The sequence below is a fragment of the Falco punctatus genome, assembly GCF_963210335.1.
Source record: "Falco punctatus genome assembly, chromosome: 2".
Taxonomy (NCBI): domain Eukaryota; kingdom Metazoa; phylum Chordata; class Aves; order Falconiformes; family Falconidae; genus Falco; species Falco punctatus.
The window spans coordinates 118,879,495-118,900,546 of NC_137581.1; the positions used below are offsets into that span (position 1 = coordinate 118,879,495).

Genomic DNA, 21,052 nt, shown 5'->3' on the forward strand with positions numbered 1-21,052 from the left:
CAGCACACCGCTTGGCTTCAAAACATACAATATACTTTATTGCCTGCTAGATAATCAAAGTGAGGAGTAAACACCATAGCTGGAAAAAGCAGAAAAGGACCAGGAGAAGGAAAAGAATATCCAGTCACCAAACAAGTTATCAGGCAATAAACCATACACAATATAAATAATCTGTTTCCCAAACAACTAAATCTTTATTTTGCTAATGGCCGTTATATGGTTAATTATCAGTAGTAAAATCTCTGGATTTCCTTTTCTACACAGCATTAGTAGTAAGAAATATATAAGGGACTCTGCAGAAAGCAATACAAAGGAGTTATATACACAGGCACCTTCTGTGGAGCAAGAACAGAACCTCATCTAATAAGGAGGGGCTATCTACAAACCAGAAGACTATGGTAATACAATATTAGCTCAGACTTAGTTTAGCTGCAGCCTTTCCATAAGGTAGGCTAGCCAACTTATGTATACATATATATTTTAATATAGATATATATAGAGATTTATTATTTTAAAAATAATGTGAACTACCTGTAGTTCCTAGACTAATTTTAAAGAGGCAGTGTACCTTTCCGAAGCTTCATTTCAGGAAGTATATTAAAAATGGTATATAAAAGACTAGCAGACCCAAGCTCACACATCCCCTTCTGATATCTTCCCTCCACATATTTTTTTTTTTTCTAAACCTATAGCTGCCATCCGCATTGACAGCAATGCCTTTAGTCAACTGGATTGCTATTTATGTTGCTGTAATTGCTACCACTAACTTTACTAGATTATAGTGTTAGTAATTGTTGATTATAAATAGCAATGATGCTGCAGTACACTGTCAAAGCCTGGCCATGTTATGAAGATCTAGTCTGTATGTGCATGCAGAGTTTTGTTGTTTAATCTAAACATTTCTCAGCAAAACTGCTTCCCCTGCCAACCCTCCTGCGTTGTTCAAACCATGTCGCAAGGGCTCCTCTCTCTAAGGAAGATGTGATGCCTCTCACTCCACACCAAACTCTCACACAGCATCCATGCACGCACCCATCCATCCATCCATAATCCATTCATCCATCCACCATCCATCCATCCATCCGTTCATCATCCATCCATCCATCTGTCCATCCACCCATCCACCCATCTATTCATTATCCATTCACCATCCGTCCATCCATCCACCCACCCACCCACTCAGTTTTATTTTCAGGACATAGCCCTTCTCTCTCCCACAGCTAGTGTCCTGAGAGCTACTAAATATAACTTTTTAAAATTAAAATTAAAACTGGGTACTTGAGGAAATGCTTTTAACACATTCTGGGCCAGATCTCCTGCGGGCTAGTTCTGCCTCACGCTTCCCACAGCAGGCAGGCAGGCAGGCAGGCAGGAGCGCACTGCCTGGTGCCGCTGCCCAAGAGCCAAGCCCGAGCCACCAAGCCGGGGATGGGGAAGGGAGAGACTTTTGCTGGGGACCTGCTAGGACCTGGTAAGACCATGGGAGCCTTTGTGTGCCACTGGTTTCCAGTCTGCTCCCTGTTTGCATCTTGGGTCCACTTGCAAAGGCAGAGCGGGAGCAAGCGCATGCAGACAGGCAGCGCCTCTTCTGATGGATTTTTCTACTAAAATCACAGATCGAGGAACAAGGTCCCTTTCATACATGATGCTCTCAGCCCAATCCTCCCCAGGCTTTGCTGCTCATGACGTGCTACATCACTTCTGCTCGCAACATAGATGCCACTTAACACACTCCTTGCCACAAAGGCTTCTAGGACCCTCTTCCCAGGTCAGCGATGACACCCTGATACACAGTGGCTCTACTTCAGGTACCACCCCAGCGCTGAGGAGCTGGATGTCCACGAAGTGGCTTGGACCCAAGAAAGACCTGAAACACAGCAGCGCGAGCATGGGGGTCTCCCACTCAGGCAGAAAACCCAGTGGAGCCAGCTCTCTGGGGGGACAGGAGGGACGTTTCTGGCTTCAGCTGGCACGTGCCCAGGTTACTCCACAGCCTGCCATGTTTCCTTGTGACTGGTCAAGGCAGGGTCAGGCTGGCACAGTCCCAGCAGCACAAGGGACCGCTCTGCTCCCCAGAGACCCCCAGCCTGACCAAGGCCACTGGGCAGAAACGACCTCCGGTACCAGCACCGACCCCTCACCAAAAGTGCACAACGCACCCTCAACAGCAGCCACCTTTTGAGTACAGCATAAAACACGCATCGAAAGAACCGTGGCAATAAAACCCCATCCTGTTTCCCACAATAATTCTGATGTGTTGGTAGGGGAGCTCAAAAACAGGTATTTTAAAGAAGGACGCCCTGATGAACAGGATGTATTTGCCGTGTTGGAGAATGACGGGTGGCCTGTACTTAAAAGCACACCTGTCACCAGCGCCTGGCTGGGGAAACCCGTCCTTGCTGAGTTCAGCACTGCCTTCTGCGTCTTTGCTTAAAGAACAGTAAAGCTTGACATTTCCTCGTTGATTTTCCTAGTGACCTCTGAAACAATCTTGGCGTTCCACGCCGCAGCTATCCTTCTGCCGCATCCCCGTGCCCACCCAGAGCAGGCAGGTAAGTACCGCAAGAAGAGAGGCACACACAAAAGCTAGAAGCCGACCTGTACGGTGCACGATGTAAATTCTTCTGCCTATATGGGGAAAGGCACTGCGTACAGATGCTGTTTAAAACTCAGCCGCTTCAGCCCCCGCATTGCCCCAGACTGTTACTGCTTTCTCCCATTGATGTATCTGGACCTTGTGCTACCCCTGGTGTTACACAGACGGACACACCAGCACAACAGAAGGGAAATGCCCCTTGGCTTGTGTTCTGGTGAGAATTCTGTGCCTGCAAGGGCTACAGGTTCAGTGTTATTTTTCAATTCTGTTAGTAATTCCTGTTCAGCTCTACAGGACTGAAAGCACACGCTGATACTTAACAGTAGAGAAAATATGAGAAGCACCCTGCTACGCTGCGAAGGAGGGGGCAAAAAGAGAGCAAATTTTAAGAGGGAAGCACTTACACTGGATATCAAATCAACTACAGATACCTCTTCACTGGCTGCTCTTGTGGGTTTTTTTACTATGGAGGAAAAGGGTGTAATTTGGAAGTCATGCTCCAGCTGATCTGCTGTGAAGCGCAGCCTTTCTGTCACTTTTGACTCCACCACAACCTATTTTTGCTTATCCTGGGCAGGGTTGCTAGGGCTGAGCAGGAGCGAGGAAATCAAGGGGAGCACGGGCGATTCAGAGTCTATCAGAGTGGGAGACAAACTGTGAAACACAGAGGGAAACACTTTTCCTGCTCCAAGCATCGCTGGAGATTACATCGATCGGGAAAATTGCTGAACATATTGGTCAATCTGCAACTGCAGTGCAGTTCGATGAGCACCCACCATATTTCACAGTTTGTGTGTGAAAGCAGGAGCCAAAACCTCCCTTGCCAGGGTGATGATCGGGCATGGGGAAAAACAGTTCATCTCTTCCCCACACCTCATTTCCCCTTTTATAGTGCCATCTCTTCCCCTCCCAGGGCTGCTAAGGAAATGGCATTTTCCGAACTGCTCTGTTGCACTTGTTTCCTTTTAAGCCATCAAACGCTTTTGCTCTCAACACTCCTGAGATTGCCAGCTACTGCAGGAGGTTGTCCATGGAGGTGCTGCCCTTAACAAAGCCAGTCTTTGGCTGGTACGCAGTTGTACTGGCTCTTATGGGAGCCAAACAGCCTTGGGTCCCTCACCCATCTATGCTCCTTGGTGTATCCATGCCCATAACCGAGCCAGCATCACCTGGAGCAAGAACCCGTAGGAGACCAACGTTTCTGGGGCCTCTGCTTTGCATCCTGCCTATGGTATCGCTTAATTCAATTTTTCAGTTCAGCGCCCCATCCCTGCTTTTCTTTGTTGGCCTCCCCTGGTGTCAGTGCCTGGGTCCATGCCGCCACGTGGGGTGGCTTAAAGGGGCACCTGATGGGCATCGCATGTGCCTGGCAGCACCGGCACGGCCACCTCTGCCGCTGCCTGCAGCCGTTCCTCACTGGGCTTGCAAAGACAGGTGTGCACGGCTGGTGCTCAGCAGCACCCAGCACCCCACGCAGCCCTCGGCTGCCGCTGGTCCTTGCCATGGCAGCCGGGGGCTGACAAGGGGCTGCTGGACATTGCAGAAGGTGCCGACACCACTTGGCACCGGGCCCAGGGGACTTTGCCGTTGCCTCCCCTCTGAGCTGCCTGGGGCCATGCAGAAGACAGCAGGACTGGTGGGACCCGGGGCTAGGTCCCAGCGGCATGCTGGCACAGCCAGGGTGACCTTCACCTGGTGCCTGGACCCCCGGTGTGGAAGAGGTTTGCTGACCTGTTTCTTGCGAGCTCACAGCTTCTGCTGAGCGCAGCGAAACCCTGCCCTGGCACCAGGCACAGCCACCGGGAGTGCAGGCAGGGAGCCTCCTGACAGCCCAGGGCGGGCAGAAAACGATGGGAATCACACCCCTTGCTTGAGGGATGTGCTCCTCTTTGCTTCCCATTGGATGCCTATTCCCAGTAACGGCTATTCTGCATGGAGAAAAGCACAGTCTGTCCCTTCGAGACTCCTGGACAAACTGGCACCACGTCGGGTAAACCAGTGAGCTGCCAGCAAAGGGAGCGCCCCGCTCCTGCTAACGCACCGGCCTTGCTCCATTCATCTCCCAAGTGCTCCCGAGTCATTGCGCTAGCCGTCATTCTGGAGCTGGAGGGAGCATCGCAGGTACCACCATGGGTCTCCACCCCAAAGCGGAGACCCAGGGATGTCCTGGTCCCTGTGCTGCCGACACCATCACCGGCAGCTCTTCCCACATCTCTGGGGCAGAGGCTGGACCGGGTGCCGGCAGGGATGTCACCGTGGGCACAGGCGAGGCATTGCCTGCAGCATCCCACAGGAGGACAGCCAGGAGAACACGCGTTTCCAAGCCTGGAGGCAGCTGAGAGAGGATGGCTGTGTCCAGCCCCTCGGTGCGGCTGGCACAAGCGCTGCCTAACGGGATGGATGCTGTCCTCCTCCGCTTTCCTCTGGGCTATATGGCTTTAACGGTGGACTCGCAGCGTCTGCAAAGGGTACCGAGGAAACAGCTGGCAAGCTGGGTTGTTTTGGGTTGGGTCTTTTGTGGGTTTTTTTTTGTTTGTTTTGGGTTTTTTTGGTTTGGTTTTCTGTTTTTTTGTTGGTTTTTGTTTTTTTTTTTTTTTTTTACTGTCAGAACTCTGTATAAAAGGAATTAAAGGCAACTGCTAGACAGAAAACACAGCACAAGGAGAAAGGTCTCTTAGAACCTTTCTGGTATGGCTATTCACTGTCAACCTGACACACCATTTGAAGGAAGAGATTTTCAAAGGCATGGAGGAGTCCTGTGGCTAGCAATAAAGCTGGGCTGTTGCTTCTTGAAAACCTCATCTCAGATTTTACCTGATCATTATTTCTAAGGTTGCATTTGTAAGAACAGCTAAAATGCTTCTGTATCCAACATCTTTTGAGGACACCATCTTTTTCTCCTATACCCTAAAATTTTGTACTTAGGCACTGGGGGAATAAATGACCCTCACAAAGTTAAAGATAGTCAAGCACGGGAAAAAACAGCAGGGGGAAATGGCTGAGCTTCTGGCTATTACAGGCTTTTAAGGACAGGTTCAACACCGACCCATCAGGAGTGCGGTAAGCACAGCTTAACCTGCCTTAGAAACTCTCCAGCTGACTCTCCAAGTCCCTTTTGGCCCAGTGACGCTGTGCCAAGTAACCACTGCCAAGATCTCACCCTGCCATGACCCAGGATGCATTCAATATCCCAACAGGCTGCTCGGTTTTCTGTCTTGGCTCGCCGTTTGTCCAGGAACACACCCTGACTCTTCAGACATCCTATTCAGTCAGCTTACGTCTCCCTCCCAAGCCACCGAAAGCCTCCCGATGTCTACAGCCCCCCTGAAAAAAACCCTGGACAGCAGCAAGCCAAGAAGGACGCAGAGACAAGTTCACTCTAAGATTTCAAAAGTTGCCACAGAAAGCTTTCCTTCGGCCTTTAGTCATCTTGAAAAATGCTGACCGAACCACTGGCAAGCTGACAACGAGCAAGAAAACCGCACACGGACAAGAATCGCCGCGTCCTTTAAATACCCTCCGCTGGCTCTTGCCAACAGCTGGGCATTCAAGGAGCAGCTGGTTTTTACAAACCACTACAAGCAGCCCAAAGAATTACCTGGTTTATATGAAACCTGACTCTGCCTCAAATACAAAAAGTAAAAAAAAAAAGAGAAAAAGAGTTGAGCTAGGAGCCCGGGATGTTTTAAACAGGCACTCACAAACATCGGGATGAAACGCCCCTACGAAACACCAGTGCTCCTGCGACGATGCCCTGCGATGCTGCACATCGCGCAAGATGCTGGCCCAAAGCTGACCCCGCACACCGAGCTGCCCTCAGCCGGCGCAATTAGTGTAACCGCATTAACAGCAATCAACCTGCAAGGAAGGGAAGGAGGCAAATAAACAGCGGGAGCGCAGCACCGGTCTGCTGCACACACCTATGGGTGGCCGCAGGAACCCACCTGCTCGCCATTTCTGCAGCGAGCAGTTACCGTAGCAGCCTGCGACCTGCCCTCACCACAGCCGTGCAGAAAGTGCAGAATTTGATGTCTGGACATGCTGGCCTTCCCTGTAGGCTTGTCTGCACCCTGATTTATTCCCCCACCCCCCACTTATAAATTTCACATGGAAGAAAAAAGCCCATCTAGTGACACATTCAGCTATGAAACTCTGTGACATCTTTCCTGAACTGATGTTTCTTGATGGCATCAACGCCCAGTAACAACAATACAAGGATAAAAACGTCTTCGCATCCGCAGTAACGCCAGCTGCACAGGGCCTCGAGACAACCATCGCCCCAGTATTTCAAGGTGACAGCCGGCGATTACGACGGCAAGTATCTGGTGATGCTACAGCCGCGTGAAACCTTCAGCCGGCACAAGGTCTGGCACGCCAAGCGCCTGGCACAGCCTTCAAACAGAAGCAGGAGGATACAGAAACAAAAAGCAACGTTTTACTGACCGCCAGGACATGCAGAGCAGCAGCCCTTCCTCTGGCCCGGGGATGCTGGAGGTGCAGTCCTGCCGCAGCGGGCCCTCGGCTGGCACCCCCATCCCCATCCCTTGGGATGCAGGGGGGCTGCTGCACCGCGCTTCCCGACAGCCGGCGTGCCTTCTCCACAGGGAAAGCAACGATCCTTCACGTAAACGTGGTCCTGATCCCGCAGGCTTTCCCCCCGGACCTGCTGGCTTAGGCGAGGCTGTATGGGCGAGGTAACTGGAAAAGCTGGTGTTACATTTATTACATCTGAAGTTTATCCAGTAATTAGGGAGAAAGAAAACATAATTGTCTGGGGACTTTTTTCTCCCCTCTAAGAAAGAAATTTAGAAATGTGGTTAAGAGTTTTATTTTGCAAGTCAAGGCTTAGTATGAGTTAATGCAAACGTAGGTCTAATATGCTGAAGGGGGTTTTGGTTTGTATTTTGTATTTAAAGTTTGTATTTGGGGGGAAAAAAAAAAGCACATGACTTCAAGGTACATTAGTTGCTACAACAAGCCATGCTCTGCAAAATGAACCAGGCCAAAGCTACGTAAACTGTGAACCTATTCTCAACAATATACTGTTAGGAGGAGGGAATAATTTATCGTATTTCAAAAGCCTGGCAGGTTGCTGGCACTGGCGCTGCTTGGGCTTTGCTAGAGCAAGCTGGGGGGGGAGGGGAGGGGGAGGGGGGGCACTTTGCTGCAGGATCCCACCTCTGGTGCCCACCTTTCTGCAGAAGCTGCGTTTGATGCACAGCCCTGGTCGGGCAAAAATGTTGAAATACCACTAATTAAAAAAATACTCCCTGTGGGTTTTTCAGTTGCGCAGCAGCTCGGGAAGGGGTGGGGCGCTGCCGTCCTACCGAAAAGCACCGGGACATTTTGCTGCTGATGTCCATTGAGTTTTTAGCCACTTGAGGAAAGAAAGGCAAGGCAAGATGACTGAAAAGGAAGGCGAGACATTTGTAAGCGAAGATCAACAATCCAACTTCCAGCAACATCAGCAAAGCCATACAGCAAAGAGGTGTCTCTAGCAAATACAAAGCATCTTCAGTCGGGCAGCAAATCTGACTAAAGTGACAAACCCAACCGCTTCTTACTTGTAAGCAGCTTTTATGCTGTTTATGCCCCCTCTATCTTGATGGCAATGGATTTCCGCCAGCAGAGATTTATGGGACGGCGGTTTGACGCCAAAGGCAGCTGCACCCCCCAGACGTGCCACCACATCCCCCCCCAGCACTGCCAAGTGCGGCGGGCACTGCTGCCAAGGGCTCCTTCTAGGTCCGCGGCAGCACGTGGCATCTAAAAACGGACACCTGTCATTTCCTAGATATTTGAGGATTATTACACTAATCGTGGTTTTATTAATCAAAAGTAGTAAAAAAATCACTCAACTTGCAAAGCACTTGGGAGTATTTTCTGAATGGTCTAAAAGCCCAGAAAAATTGATTTAAGAATACATTTTTATCTCATTACTAAAGATGCTTTTAAATCCCTGCTGGCAGCCCTTGGCTGTCAATTATGGAATCACTTTGCCAAGGTGGAACAGCATGCCTCTATTTTTTGTCTACTACAGTACAGAAAGTAAGTTTTTTAAACCACTTGCAGATTAACAGCGTCTGTGAATATGCAACTACTGCTTTGATACTGGTTCTTACGTGTTACGGTGTTTTCATGGGTCTCACACACGAAACATGCTACGAGTACAAGTCTCAAGCCAGTTATTTCAAAAATGCACCCGTGTGTTTGCTCTCCGTTTGAAAATGCTGACATAAGGACATCTCGTATTCCAGGCAATTTTCATATAAAAGCTATAAAAGACTGCACGGATCCTGTTGCTATGCATGTGTGGGTGCAACCGAGTAGAATTCTGCTTCCCTGTTTTAGGGGTTCTGATGAGCACTCTCCGTTTCTGCTGCCCCCGGAGCTCGGCCCCAGCGCATCCCTGTGGACAGACGGCTTCTCCCCTGCCCTCCTGCAGCGCTGAGCACCAGGGTCCATCCCAGGGACCCCCCCAGGCTCGCCTGAGCTCCCACCATAAACCCACCGCCCGTTCTGCGACGCAGGACCTCCCCGACCGCCGGTCACCACTTTGCTGCCTGCAATCCACAGCGGGGCTGCTGCACCCGCCGGCAGTGCCGCTACTGTACCGGGTACCACCGCACCACAGCTGCGCCCCAGGGTCCCTGGGACCAGCTCTAGAGCCAGGGAGAAGGTAAAAATGCCGAGCTGCAGAAACCTGATGAACAGCAAACACGCGGGACAAGCAGCACGGCAACGGAGCCTCTGCCACAGCAACCCCCCGGCTCCCTCCAGCAAGAGCGCGCAGTGCCGACAACCATGAGTTGGATTCAGTGAATCAAATGGGTTTTAAACACGATGTTTGAGCCACAGCCTCTTCTGCTTTCCCCTCGTGTGAGTCAGCACAACTGCACTGTGAACCGTCCCGATCCCTGCTGACTAGGCGTGCAGCCACACACGCTGCGCATCCCACGCCTTATGGGATGCAGCCTTTGCACGCGGCATCTTTCAGCAGCCCTTCATCCCTACGAGATCCCCTCAGCTGTGGATTTCTGCATGAGAATCAAGTAGTTACCTTTGCGTTAAATGATCCCAGAGCTGAATTAACTATATCCCACATACAGTACGCTACAGGTAAGTTACTAGTAAAGACGTTCTGAAAATAATTACCTACTGAGATAAAACAGTCACATAGCAAATGCTTCCCTCCGTTACTTCCCAGGGTAGAAGTATGCCTTGTGTCTGCCAAGCACAACAGATTTTCTTGAAACACAGCAGGAAGAATTTTCTTAAGCCCTGATTAAAACGCTGATGAGCACTTGCTGTTATTTATGACGTACACGCAGGGAAGCACTCGTTAGCAGCACTTACGCTCCGTGCCAAATGCATTTGTCATCTAGAAGTGAATGGGATGGTTTAGAACTGCATCACACCTCAAGTAGCTCACACATTACTTCTGACTGAAGAATTTATCACTACAGGCACTGAAGCAAAACACAGCATCCATTCCAAGCCACAGACTAGAGTGGCAATTTCTCCTCTGGTTTTGTTTTTTTTTTTTCAGACCGGTTGGCAAACCTCGCTCTTGAAATTGGAACCTCTTGAAGACAACGAAAAAGTCCATCTGCTGCGACAGCAATTTCCCTGCCACCTTACTTCCATTAGAAAACACTGCTCTTCACAACAAAAGGAAACCCGGCTTTGTTGCCACAACCTGTCAATCCCTGCACACCACGCGCGGAGCTGCTCAAACCGAAGACACATCACGGCCCTCGCCCCCAGGCTCCCGCCTACGGAAACCTGGGAGCTCATCGAGGTCCAGCCTCACCGGCGATTCCCAGCTGGGCTGGCTTCACTTTGTTTTACAACGAGGTTCCTGAGCAGCTGCGGGCAGGAGGAGATCCCGCTGCACAGACAAAGCTGGTGCGGCACAGAAAACCTTCGCCACCCCCACGGGGAGAGGCCGGGAGGCCGCAGTGAGAGGGCCACCTTGGGCCGGAGCCCTGCTCCATGCCCAACATCCGTGCCCGGGCTGGGAGGCCGGGGAAGCTCCCCGGTGGGCAAGCGCGGCTCCTTGCCCCAGCCAGCACGGGCCAGAGCAGATGGAGCATCTCGGAATGTGAGAGGGAACCAAGCGGCAGCCTGTCAGAGAGACACGCCATGAGCTCACCTCAGTGTCGCCCTGAGCCGTGCTAACGACAACGGCGCGTCTGAACCAGGGTCACCGCTCCCGCGGAGTGAAAACACACTGGCTCGAGGGCCCAGGTCACCGTGCCGTGCGTAGCTCCGAGCTGCAGCAAGCCTCCGCGGCATTACGAAAGCTGCTATCGCTAGAGAGACACCAACACAGAGCATCTTGAATTACTGACAGATTGGGACTATCTCACTTGCAAATTCTCCTTAACTACTGAAAGATGGCAAGATGTTTTCGTAATCCACAGTGATGAGACAGCAACATTTAGAAGGCCCCGATTAGAACAGAAACCCCACTAAGATAACCTTTCTGAGGCTGGTATCTGAGATACTAGACCTCAAAGCTGCTGGTGCCATGCTGCTCAGTCTTAAGCCCTCCAGCAGCAGTATCATTTTAAGAGTATCACTCATAAAAACACCCAGGAATCAAGATTTTTCGTACGAGGAAAGCCTGAAATGAGATTGTAACTCGAGGTGTGGACTGGGTGTGCAGGGGACCCACCCAGACCTCAGAAGGGAACCGATGCCCAGACTGACCTGCCTAAGCCTGCTGCTCTGCCACGACTGGGAAGCCTTTGGTGGGCCATGTCCCTGATTTGAAGATGTACTCCAAACACTTCTTTTGGATCGGGAGGACATCTCCCAAGGACTCGATTTTTTTCTCACACCCCCCCCCCCCCCCCTTTTTTTTTCCTGAAACTGGATGTTGTTTGATGGCAACACTGGTCTGCTTAGTGTGCAAACCACAAAACCACAACAAACACACCTGACGCTCGCGATGGTTCCACTCCAGATCCAAACACTAAGCAAAACAAACAAAACCGACACAATGCTACAGAGGGGATTAAAGCAGAAGGTGTTCTCATTCAGAGAATTACAGTTCGGTGCTAAACCTGACATTCTGACTCAACCGGTTTGATTTTGGGGTCTAACTTCAACCAGTTCCTCTTGTTTCATGGGCTGATGAATAGGTTGAAGTGCTGCTCGGCATGGAATGAACTTTTTGTATCGCTTTATGTAGGCTGGATCTTCAAGTGGGGCTGAGCGCGCTGCATCTTGCGCTAGCTTGCTGCTGCTGATCTCCTCCTTTCGGAAAGGAGCCAAGGAAGCCTAGCTGAAGTCTAGAGTACGTTTTAGATACATTAGAGCTCAATTTCTTACTGCTGCTGTGCCAAGAACAGTCCACAAAAAGAAGATGACACTGAATAGATGGTAGGCGTTATATCTTACAGGTTTTATTTCTGAAAACAAAACAAAACAGAACTTTGCAGCAGATATAGGAACGCATCTTGTATTTTGTTACAAAGTGCTAGTGTCCTACTGAAGAACCAACAGCTTCACAAGCTGGTATATAGCATGGTTAGGGTATGCTCAAGTATACTTTGTGTCTCACTTCACATTGTCACATTGTAGGGAAAAAAAAAAAAAGGAAAAGAAAATAACCTATTTGAAAGCGGGGTTGGCTGCATGTTAAATAACTCTGGGATGAACAATGGAAAGGACCCAGCAAACGGTACCAAGGGGAGAACATCAGCATGCCTGGCAGAAGCATGGCACTCGAGGAGAAGGAGGAGGATGCCTTTCCACCCCGTGTTTTTCCAAAATATTAATGGAAATGTATCTTACCTGACAATTAAGAAAGTGTCAGTGCAATGCCACGCAGCTGCAGGAAGCAATGTGCGAGCTGGCTATGAAGCACACCTAGATGCACCAAGAGTCAGGGAATTCAGCGGGTCTTTTGTTGGAAGAACAAAATGACAGCAGATGGGAAAAGATGGGAGTTCGAGGAATCGAGATGACTGTCCTAAGGTAATTTAGTAATGAAAAAAAGCCAGCACAGTGACTTCAATGTCCCTGACTGGGCATACTATACTGAAAAAATAGGCGTTTCTTAAGATTTTGTCTGTCTTTTTTCGCACGTGGAATCAGAGCTTTTCTCCCCCTTGCCCAAGTGTGACCTTTATGTGGCCTTTATCGCTGAAGCTCTTCCATTCCTGGTGTTTCTCTGCAGACATACTGACGCATGCCCAGTAAAGGCAGTGCACGATTGTACACAGTTCTTCTTTCCTGAGTAAATGGCACACAGTTCAAAAAACCCCCAAACAAACCTAAAGGCTTCCCCCTTCTGCTCCTTTTGATTTGGAGACAGTTCTGCTGCCACACAACCAAGCAGTGCCTGCTGGCTTCATGAAGTCTCTGCTTGGGTCTTCTGTGGCCAGAAAAATTCACTGCGACCAAGGAGGCTTCAGGCATCCAAGGACAGGTAAAGACAAGATCCCCAACTGCCCAATTTTCAGGCCTCAAGATGGTAAAAAATATGGGCAGAACAGAGTCCTGATTTAAGTTTCCAAAGTAGTCAGGACCTGTAAGTTTAAATATTGACGACCCTTGCCACTTATTTCTAAAAGAGAATCCATTTCTGAGCAAGTTCTCTTAGTGTCCAAGGACTGAAACCACAGCAACAGCTTCTTCGCGCGGGATGGTGTGGACTATACACGAGCTTCCCAATTGTGCAAAGATGACAAAATCCAGAAACACAAAGCGGACACCTGGAAAGCTCAGAAGAAAAGGCAAACTTTTCTCCCAGAGCCTAACTGCACCGAGTCCTGGCTCTCTCCGTCCCATGGTCTCCAGCTTTATACCGATATAAATCCACTGAATTCTGGGGCACTCGCATGGGTCTATGGATCTTTCCAGCAATGTCAACAGGGCTGAATCAGGCTTGGAAGTTTTGAAAATAAAAAATGGAAGCTCCCATAATAGACAACGCGTAAGCAAGCACAAATGGGCAGAAGTCCTTTGCAAAATACGCAACACTCTTTACAGTCCCTGTGGAGAAGCTGAATGGATGAGCTGACAGGGAACTACGGCTCACAGGTCTGAGGCTCCATCTCTGGGGTTTGGCATCTTCCTTTTTTTGGGTGGAAAATGAGCTTGTTTCTTTTTAAGTATAAGAAAAGCCAACAAATTCATACTATCTCTAAAACCAAACTCTGCAAATACTGCTAACTCAGTGGTATGTTAAAGTAAACAATCATGTGATAGTAAAGCAGGTGAAGCATCAAAGCAGCTCCATTTGAATAGTATTTATTTGCAATCATTAGTTTTAAATGGGAAACTGTTTACAGGCACACACTAGATAACCAAAATAGAATGAACATAAAGAAATCTATTTAAAGGTCCTTATCAAATATTTTATTAAATATTTTATTCAGTTTTATTATCACAGTTTAACGTACTTTAGCATGTTATACACATGACTTAACATGTGCACTTAAAGATATCAAATTAGAGGTTTTTGAAGAAAGTATGACATTCTATAAATGTGCTTATTGACTTACTTTTAACTACACACATCTAAGAAGGCAGCAGCTCTGTTATACCACTGGTGGAGATGAACTATTGTAAGGCATGTTTACACCAAGCTTTGTAGAGAATAAAGTCAGATACTAGGTCAAAATTCAGTGGAATTATGTACGAGAATGAAAGTTGCAGGACTGGGCTCTAGGAAGAAAGATCATGGCAAATCAGCTGTGTTAAAACTATGAACAGATACTGGTTATTAAAAGCAAGCACTGCTGAGAAAGAAGGTTTGCGCAGCATCTAGGTTAGCAGGAACTGTGGGGTGGTGGTTTTTTTCAGGTGTGATTTTCACAAATCACACCTCCTGGTGTAATGTGAAGGGAAGAGACAGAAATCTAGCAAGAAAGTTGGAAAACTATCGTCTGAGAAACCTCATGCTGTTTTATCACTGAAGACAGGAACACTTTTGCAGAGAACACTCTGCAAGTCATGGCACTCCGATGTGCGCGTGTGGACGCTATGTACACACGCATGCAGACACACGCACATACGTGCCTCCTCTGCTTCTGTCACCTTCAGAGCCCCAACCGCTGGTTAAGGTATAGCAGCGCGTGGGGGGAAAACCAGGTTTCAGTTGGAGGGGTGCAAAGAGCAGGTGAGAGCGTGACGTTCAGCAGCCTGGGCAGTTAGCCTGGTCAGCTGTGGGGTTTGCCAGTAGAGTACAGGGTGGGTCTGCTGGTATGTGCTAACAGTCAAGACCCAGAACCTCCAACGTAATTATTTGGAAGAACTCAATAAATGTTAAGCTAATTGCAGTCGTTTTCACGTCACTGAAGGCCCTAGGGTCAGGACGTGCCGCCCCCAGGAACGTCACACAAGCCCAAGCTTATTGCCAAGAGCGTAGTGGTCCATCATGGGGGCTCTGCACTGTCCCGGTGCAAGCAACAACTCCGGCCCGGCAGTAAGGATGGGTTTCGGTGTAAGCGTAGGTGGGATGCTGAGTGGAGATGTCATGCCAAGTCTTCCTAGATTTCTGCCTTAGAAGAATTACTAGGGGAACATAAAATATACATCCATCTCATAAGCTTCTTCAAGGTTGTCAATTCAGTAGAAAATACCGAGTATATAAATGAATATAATAGTACTTAGGTGAGAGCATAAACCTCACTGTGCCTTTTTATTGGGGACACCGGGGGAGGAGGCAAGTGACTCCTTCACAGCCTAAAATGCACTCGTTCACGGCGCCCAGTGTCCTGAAGTGCCTCAGCATCCTGGCAGCTGTAGGTGACAGTTCCACACTATGTACAAGGTTCGGACGCCCCAAGCATCACAGAACACGGCAAGACACCTAGGAGCTCTACACACTACCCAGCAAGCACGGCAAATGAGCAGTGTCTAATGGGTAACGTATGGTGTACTAGACACAAGCTGCACGGTTACGTTTCCTTGTGAAATCAAACGTAAACTTCCAGGAGAAGTTTCAAGAGCAGCGTTTGGCTTACTGCGTCACCTCTGGCAACCACTGAAGCCCAGCGCCCCACCAGCACCGCATTTTACCCAAAATGACCTCACTGACCCAACCAGAGCCAGTGGGCCCACGTCCCGCAACCCACATGCCTACGGCAGAGGTTAAACAAAAACGCTCCAGCAACACAGTTTGGGCGCCGCTGTATATTCAGCCTTTACGCTGCCTGCGCTATAGAAACGCTGCTCTTGGAAAGTAAAGCACACAGCGATATACAAATGGTACCAATGGCTGAAAAGATTACGCAATCAAGCCCGAAAGCAAATGGAAGTCAACGAAAGTAGTCTTTTAGGAGAGGTAGCCATAGTAGACTCAGCATCCAAAAAAAGGGAGTGCACTCACAGGGTCAACGTACATTGTAGTCTCTTGTAGACCCCTCACGTTTTTGTTTTTCCCACTTTTTTTTTTTTTTTCATAATGTACACACCCAGGCGCACATGCACACACGCATACACACACATATATACATCTATCGTTTTTTCTAATTCCCCTTTGTTGCCGTAACTTCGCCATACTGAAATCAAAGGGCAGCTCTCCTTCCCTCCTCTCTTAGCTGTCCCACGTCTACGACTGTTGCCTTCAGTCTGTTCAGTATTCGTACAGTAGCTAAACAGGCAGTGGAAATTAAAACTGCTTCAATTTAATATCCTGTTCCGAAAGATAGCATCCCAACTGTAAGGCAAATCCCCTGCTCTGATATGAGTTCCAACTCCCTCGGGTTTCCACTCGATACCAACTGCAGAGTGCTCCTCAGCCTCATGCCACAGAGACAGCTTTCACCCAAATAATAAAGACCAAAGCTGGAATTTAAACACCGCAAGTTCACACGCTTCTACCAGTCCCTCGTTCCTGCGCCCCTTTCCGACAACGCTTACCACTTTAATTTCAAAAGTCATGCATCAATGCTATAAAATAGAAACCCAAACTACCAAGAAGTCTCTTGCTCATGACTTTGGAATATTGTATTAGTATAAAAGAGCATTCAGTCATCTTAAATAAATATATTCTATTTCTGAAATCACAGCACATTCAAGGGGTAGTTACTGCCATAAGCAGAGCATTAAGTAATCTCCATAGATGTCTTTTGAATCATAGAATCCTTTAGGTTGGAAAAAGACCTTTAAGATCATTTGAGTTTTGATTGATTTGGTCTAATATTGGAAAACAACCTACTGTGGGGATAAGAATCTGCATCTCAAATGTTGTGCAGAACGTTTTTCCCATATTTGTATACAGTACTAGAACAATTAAGAAGACATTAAAGTAATTTTCTCCCAGCTGCTTAGATCTGTAGCTTCGGCTACGACAACATATTTTGTATACCTCAAAACTACATATGAAATATCAAAGATCACTAAATAAATAAAAACCAAGGAAAACTGGGACAGTACTGCATTTTACACTTGAGACAAGATTCCCCCCCTCTCCCATGGATAACTCACAGAGGACAACTACGGTAAATGCTTTTCTTTTTTTTTAAAGAAAGATTTATACACAGGTTCAGATCCAGAAAATAATGTGAAATGCATAAATATCGATAGCTTTAGCTAAGTTAAAATGGGTTCAGTAAAGTATGATACAACATATTCAGAATAAACAAAGCAGAAAAGCATCATATTTTGGTTTGCTTGAGATATACATAAGGTGCAACAATTTCTTCTCTAGAGGCATTTGTGGACAATGTGTTAACGGGTAACAGTGTTTGCTGGTATACTGAAGTACACACAATAGCAATAGATTTTCCAAAATGAAAGCAGCTGAAATTAATAAAAATTAAAACAAAACAAACAAAGAAAAAACCCAACCCCAATACAGTAAGATATTGGTCTGAAATTTTTGTTGTGCTAACAGACTTTGTTACCTGAAAATACTGATACCCCTTCTAGTAGATTCAGGGAAATTTCTAGCTACTCAAATCAAGACGTCACTCAGAGAACCAACAAAGGCAAATGCCTAGTGAACTATAAAGCTTTGCAGGATTTCTGCTACTCTCAGTGCCTAATCGCTTAAAAATTAAGCATATCTACAAAAAGGTTTGTAAGTATCTGAAAACAGTCATATCCAGTAAACTGACCCAACCCTACCCCCTCTCTAAGGGAAAGTCAAGGAAAAGCAGATCAAGTAAGATATTAATTCATATAGAAAAAAGTAATTTTCTGTTTCTTTTAAAAAAGGTACCATTAATATACAGAAATATCTTCAGGAACAATATTGAAATTTAAATCGAGGAAGGATGGGGTGCTTTGACAAAAATATATCTACTCTAAAGGTTTTCTAGAGAAATAAGTTAGTACCATTGTCAACGTGAACGGCCTGCACTGTAACGTATTTGGATTTCAGCTAATTATAAAGTGGTCCAAAACTCCAACAGCCACCTTGCTGTGACCCAACAGTTTTAAGTCTTTTTAAGTTTTTCCTGTCTTGTTAAAATAACTTATAAAATTTTAATAAAATCTTATTAAAAATACTGCCATAGGCTGCAATGGCATTCTAGGGGCTCTTAGTCATATATTCACCTGAATTTTTAAAAAGCCTTTTCACTGACTCATTGGCTCGTAAATTTTGTTGTTCGTTTTTGTCGTTGTTCCCTTCTTCCAACACATGCATCCTCGATGGTGCTATTTCAGTGACACTTCCCAGCTACCTGCCTTTCGTCAGACCTTCACTCCTTTGTTACAACTCGTGTGGTATGTTGTATATTGTTTCCTGACACTGAACCAAAGACTTTCGCTTAGCTACAACGATGAAAGGCTAAACCTAGCAAGCGTTAATAGAGTTACTGTCCATATGGCTATTACATCAAATTAGTTACAAAATAACCCCCAAACACATTATCAGTTCAGTCAAGTATAAATAAGAATGCCTGATAGAATGATGTAAACTCGCATCATTTAAAGACTTAATTCAAAGAACTTCAAACTCAATCTAATACTATCAAAAGTTCAGCCGGTATGATGAAGACTAATAGAAAATTATTGCTGGAGTCCAATTTGGTAAATTGTTGTGCTACAATGCAAAAAGTAGGGAAACATCTTGTGCTATTGAAGAAGTACCCTGTTGAATTTGTAGCTTTAGATCAATTACTAGTGATCGTTTTGCATCTATTGGTAGGAATTAATGTTCAGTTGTACAATAGTGTAAGTCAAGATAGCAAAGGTAACAGGCCAAGTGATACACTCCGCCTGCTTCTGGGATGCATTTATGAGAGCAAAACACAAAAATTCGACATAAGCAAGGACAGAAACTGGCAGATGGATCTGTTTGGTAGTCTGAATTCAGTCAAACGTTACTCTTCGGTTGTAGTTTTATCTGTATACAACTCGCCACTTCACCAACGCAAACTGTAATTGGCCCTTTACGCAAATTCTGAAGCCGATTTGGACTGTGCATAGTAACTACAACAATGCCAGTGTCTGTAGAATGTAAAAGGTATGTGTATTGGTGTACATGTATATCGAAAAGTCACGGGTTTAGGTTTTTCAGAAAGGTGAAATAATACTAAGGTCACTTTTGAAAAATGCATTTGCAGTACTTTTTTGTTTACAGGAAAGTTTCACCAAGTCGCTCAGATATCTATGCAAAAATAAAGGAACCCTCCAAGGCATGAAAGACAAGTCAATTATCTGCAGTATTTTCTTTTCCATACACCACTCCTTTTTCTAATGCACATCATCCTGGTTATTCAAAGCTAAATTAAAAAGAAACAAACCTAAACGTAGCCTGTCAGAATTTTTCCCAGTAAACTCTACCACTCCGGTGGCAAATATAAAAGTGCAGAACATCTGGACCACGTGGCTGCCCAAACACCGCTAACAATGGTACATCTGTCCAGGCTGCCTTGAGTTCTCTGGAACAGGTTTTAAATTCATTCTACAATATAAACGTAGGCATAACCTATTAATATAAACCATCTTAGAACTTAAATCTTCATGTACAAAAATGACTAAGAATATCTAATAATAACTAGTGCAGTGCGTCAGTGTTTTTGTTGTTGTTGGTTTTTTTTTGTTGGTTTTTTTTTGGTTTTTTTTTTTTTTTTATTTTCATTTAGAATAACTAGGTATTATACGAAACTAGTTGCCGTACTCTCTGGTTGGTAAAAGAGATGCTGTGTGAGCTAACAGTAAAGGCAGCCTTTTTCACACCAACCACCTATGTACTGTTTAAAAGCCTTCAATAGAAAGCAAGCTCTGGGATCATTCCATTTCTGTTCATTAATAGACAATTAATATCACCCTTCTACATACTGGGTTCCGATTTGAGGACCTGGCCCAAGTTGCTAACGTCTGGCTTCCAGTGAATTCTGGGCCACTCAGAGCAATAAGCACTTGCTTGCAGTCTATAGTTTCCATCATATGGACTGACTAGCTTCCCTTGATAAAAGACAAGGCTAGGATATTAGGTAAAGCACAATGTTTTACAATAAAGTGGAGCTTCACTGGTCAGCGCAGGAAATAAGCACTGGAGCCTGAGACATTTCATTTGGCTGTCCGTCATGTGGGAGAGGCGTGGCCCTCTGACTTCTGCAAAAGAAAAAAAGAAAAGCCACCCATCATTATTTGAAGCACAGGAGGTGCTTTTAGCAGACCAGAAAGGATGGGAAGCGGCGCATGATAGGACCGAACGTCTGACAGCACGGCACCGCCACTGCCCGCTGCCGCAGCGCCCCTACACTGCCGTTACACCCGCCTGTAGAGGTGTTCCTGCAACAGCAACACGGCGTCCTGAGGACAACCTGCAACACGATGCAAAGTCAGGCAAAGCCATGGCGCAATGGTGTTTGACTTACACAAACCAAAATGCTCAGCTGACGAGTAAGGCAGGGGCACACAAAGACCGTTACTCATTCTGTAAGGGAGCTTCAGCCCGCAGAGGCAGAGTACAGCTCACGCGTGGCAAAAGCAGGTAAATGCACACATCATGGTAACGCGAGTCAGTAGCCAGCTTTTCAACAATACGGAAATCTACTCATCAGCACGGTCGCACACTGCAATTACTCCAGGTTTCATGACTTAACACTTCATCAGCCCAGCACATCTCTCTCATTACTACAGCGGTGTTAATTTACAAATGATCCCCTGTCACAGGGGATCATAAAAATAAACTGCACCAGAATTAACATGCTCTAAATCAACATCAATCACTGTAGCAGATGGACTTGGGAGAGCTCCTCTGCAGCTTGCCTTTTAAAATACATACACAAAGCATGTCACTGCCTGTTACCTAATCTCACAAGTCAGGTTCTATTTTGGTTGCAGTACGTGTCGTTTGCAGCAACGCAAACCTGGGGCTCACTTCTTATTTACACAAGGGCCACTTCTGCTCCCCCTGGCACAGCCAAGGCCCCGGCGGGCACGGAGGTACCGACGTGCTCTGCAGAACCGGAGGGCAAGGGAGTGAGTGACCTTGGCACAAAACGCAGCTCGGGCTCACAGTTGCATGCTGCACTG

At 46.9% G+C, this 21,052-nt stretch overlaps 1 protein-coding gene across 15 annotated transcripts in view; it reads right to left on the bottom strand.

The window, feature by feature from the left end:
• Positions 1-170: 170 nt before the first annotated feature.
• The window catches only part of BBX (BBX high mobility group box domain containing), a 157,700-nt gene continuing 136,818 nt past the window's right edge, over positions 171-21,052 (bottom strand). For all 15 annotated transcript variants that reach the window (XM_080375463.1, XM_080375467.1, XM_080375459.1 and 12 more), the window contains one exon: positions 171-20,125. In XM_080375463.1, the coding sequence (XP_080231589.1) occupies positions 20,038-20,125 (88 nt within the window). In that variant the 3' untranslated portion in view covers positions 171-20,037. The remainder of the gene's footprint in view (positions 20,126-21,052) is intronic.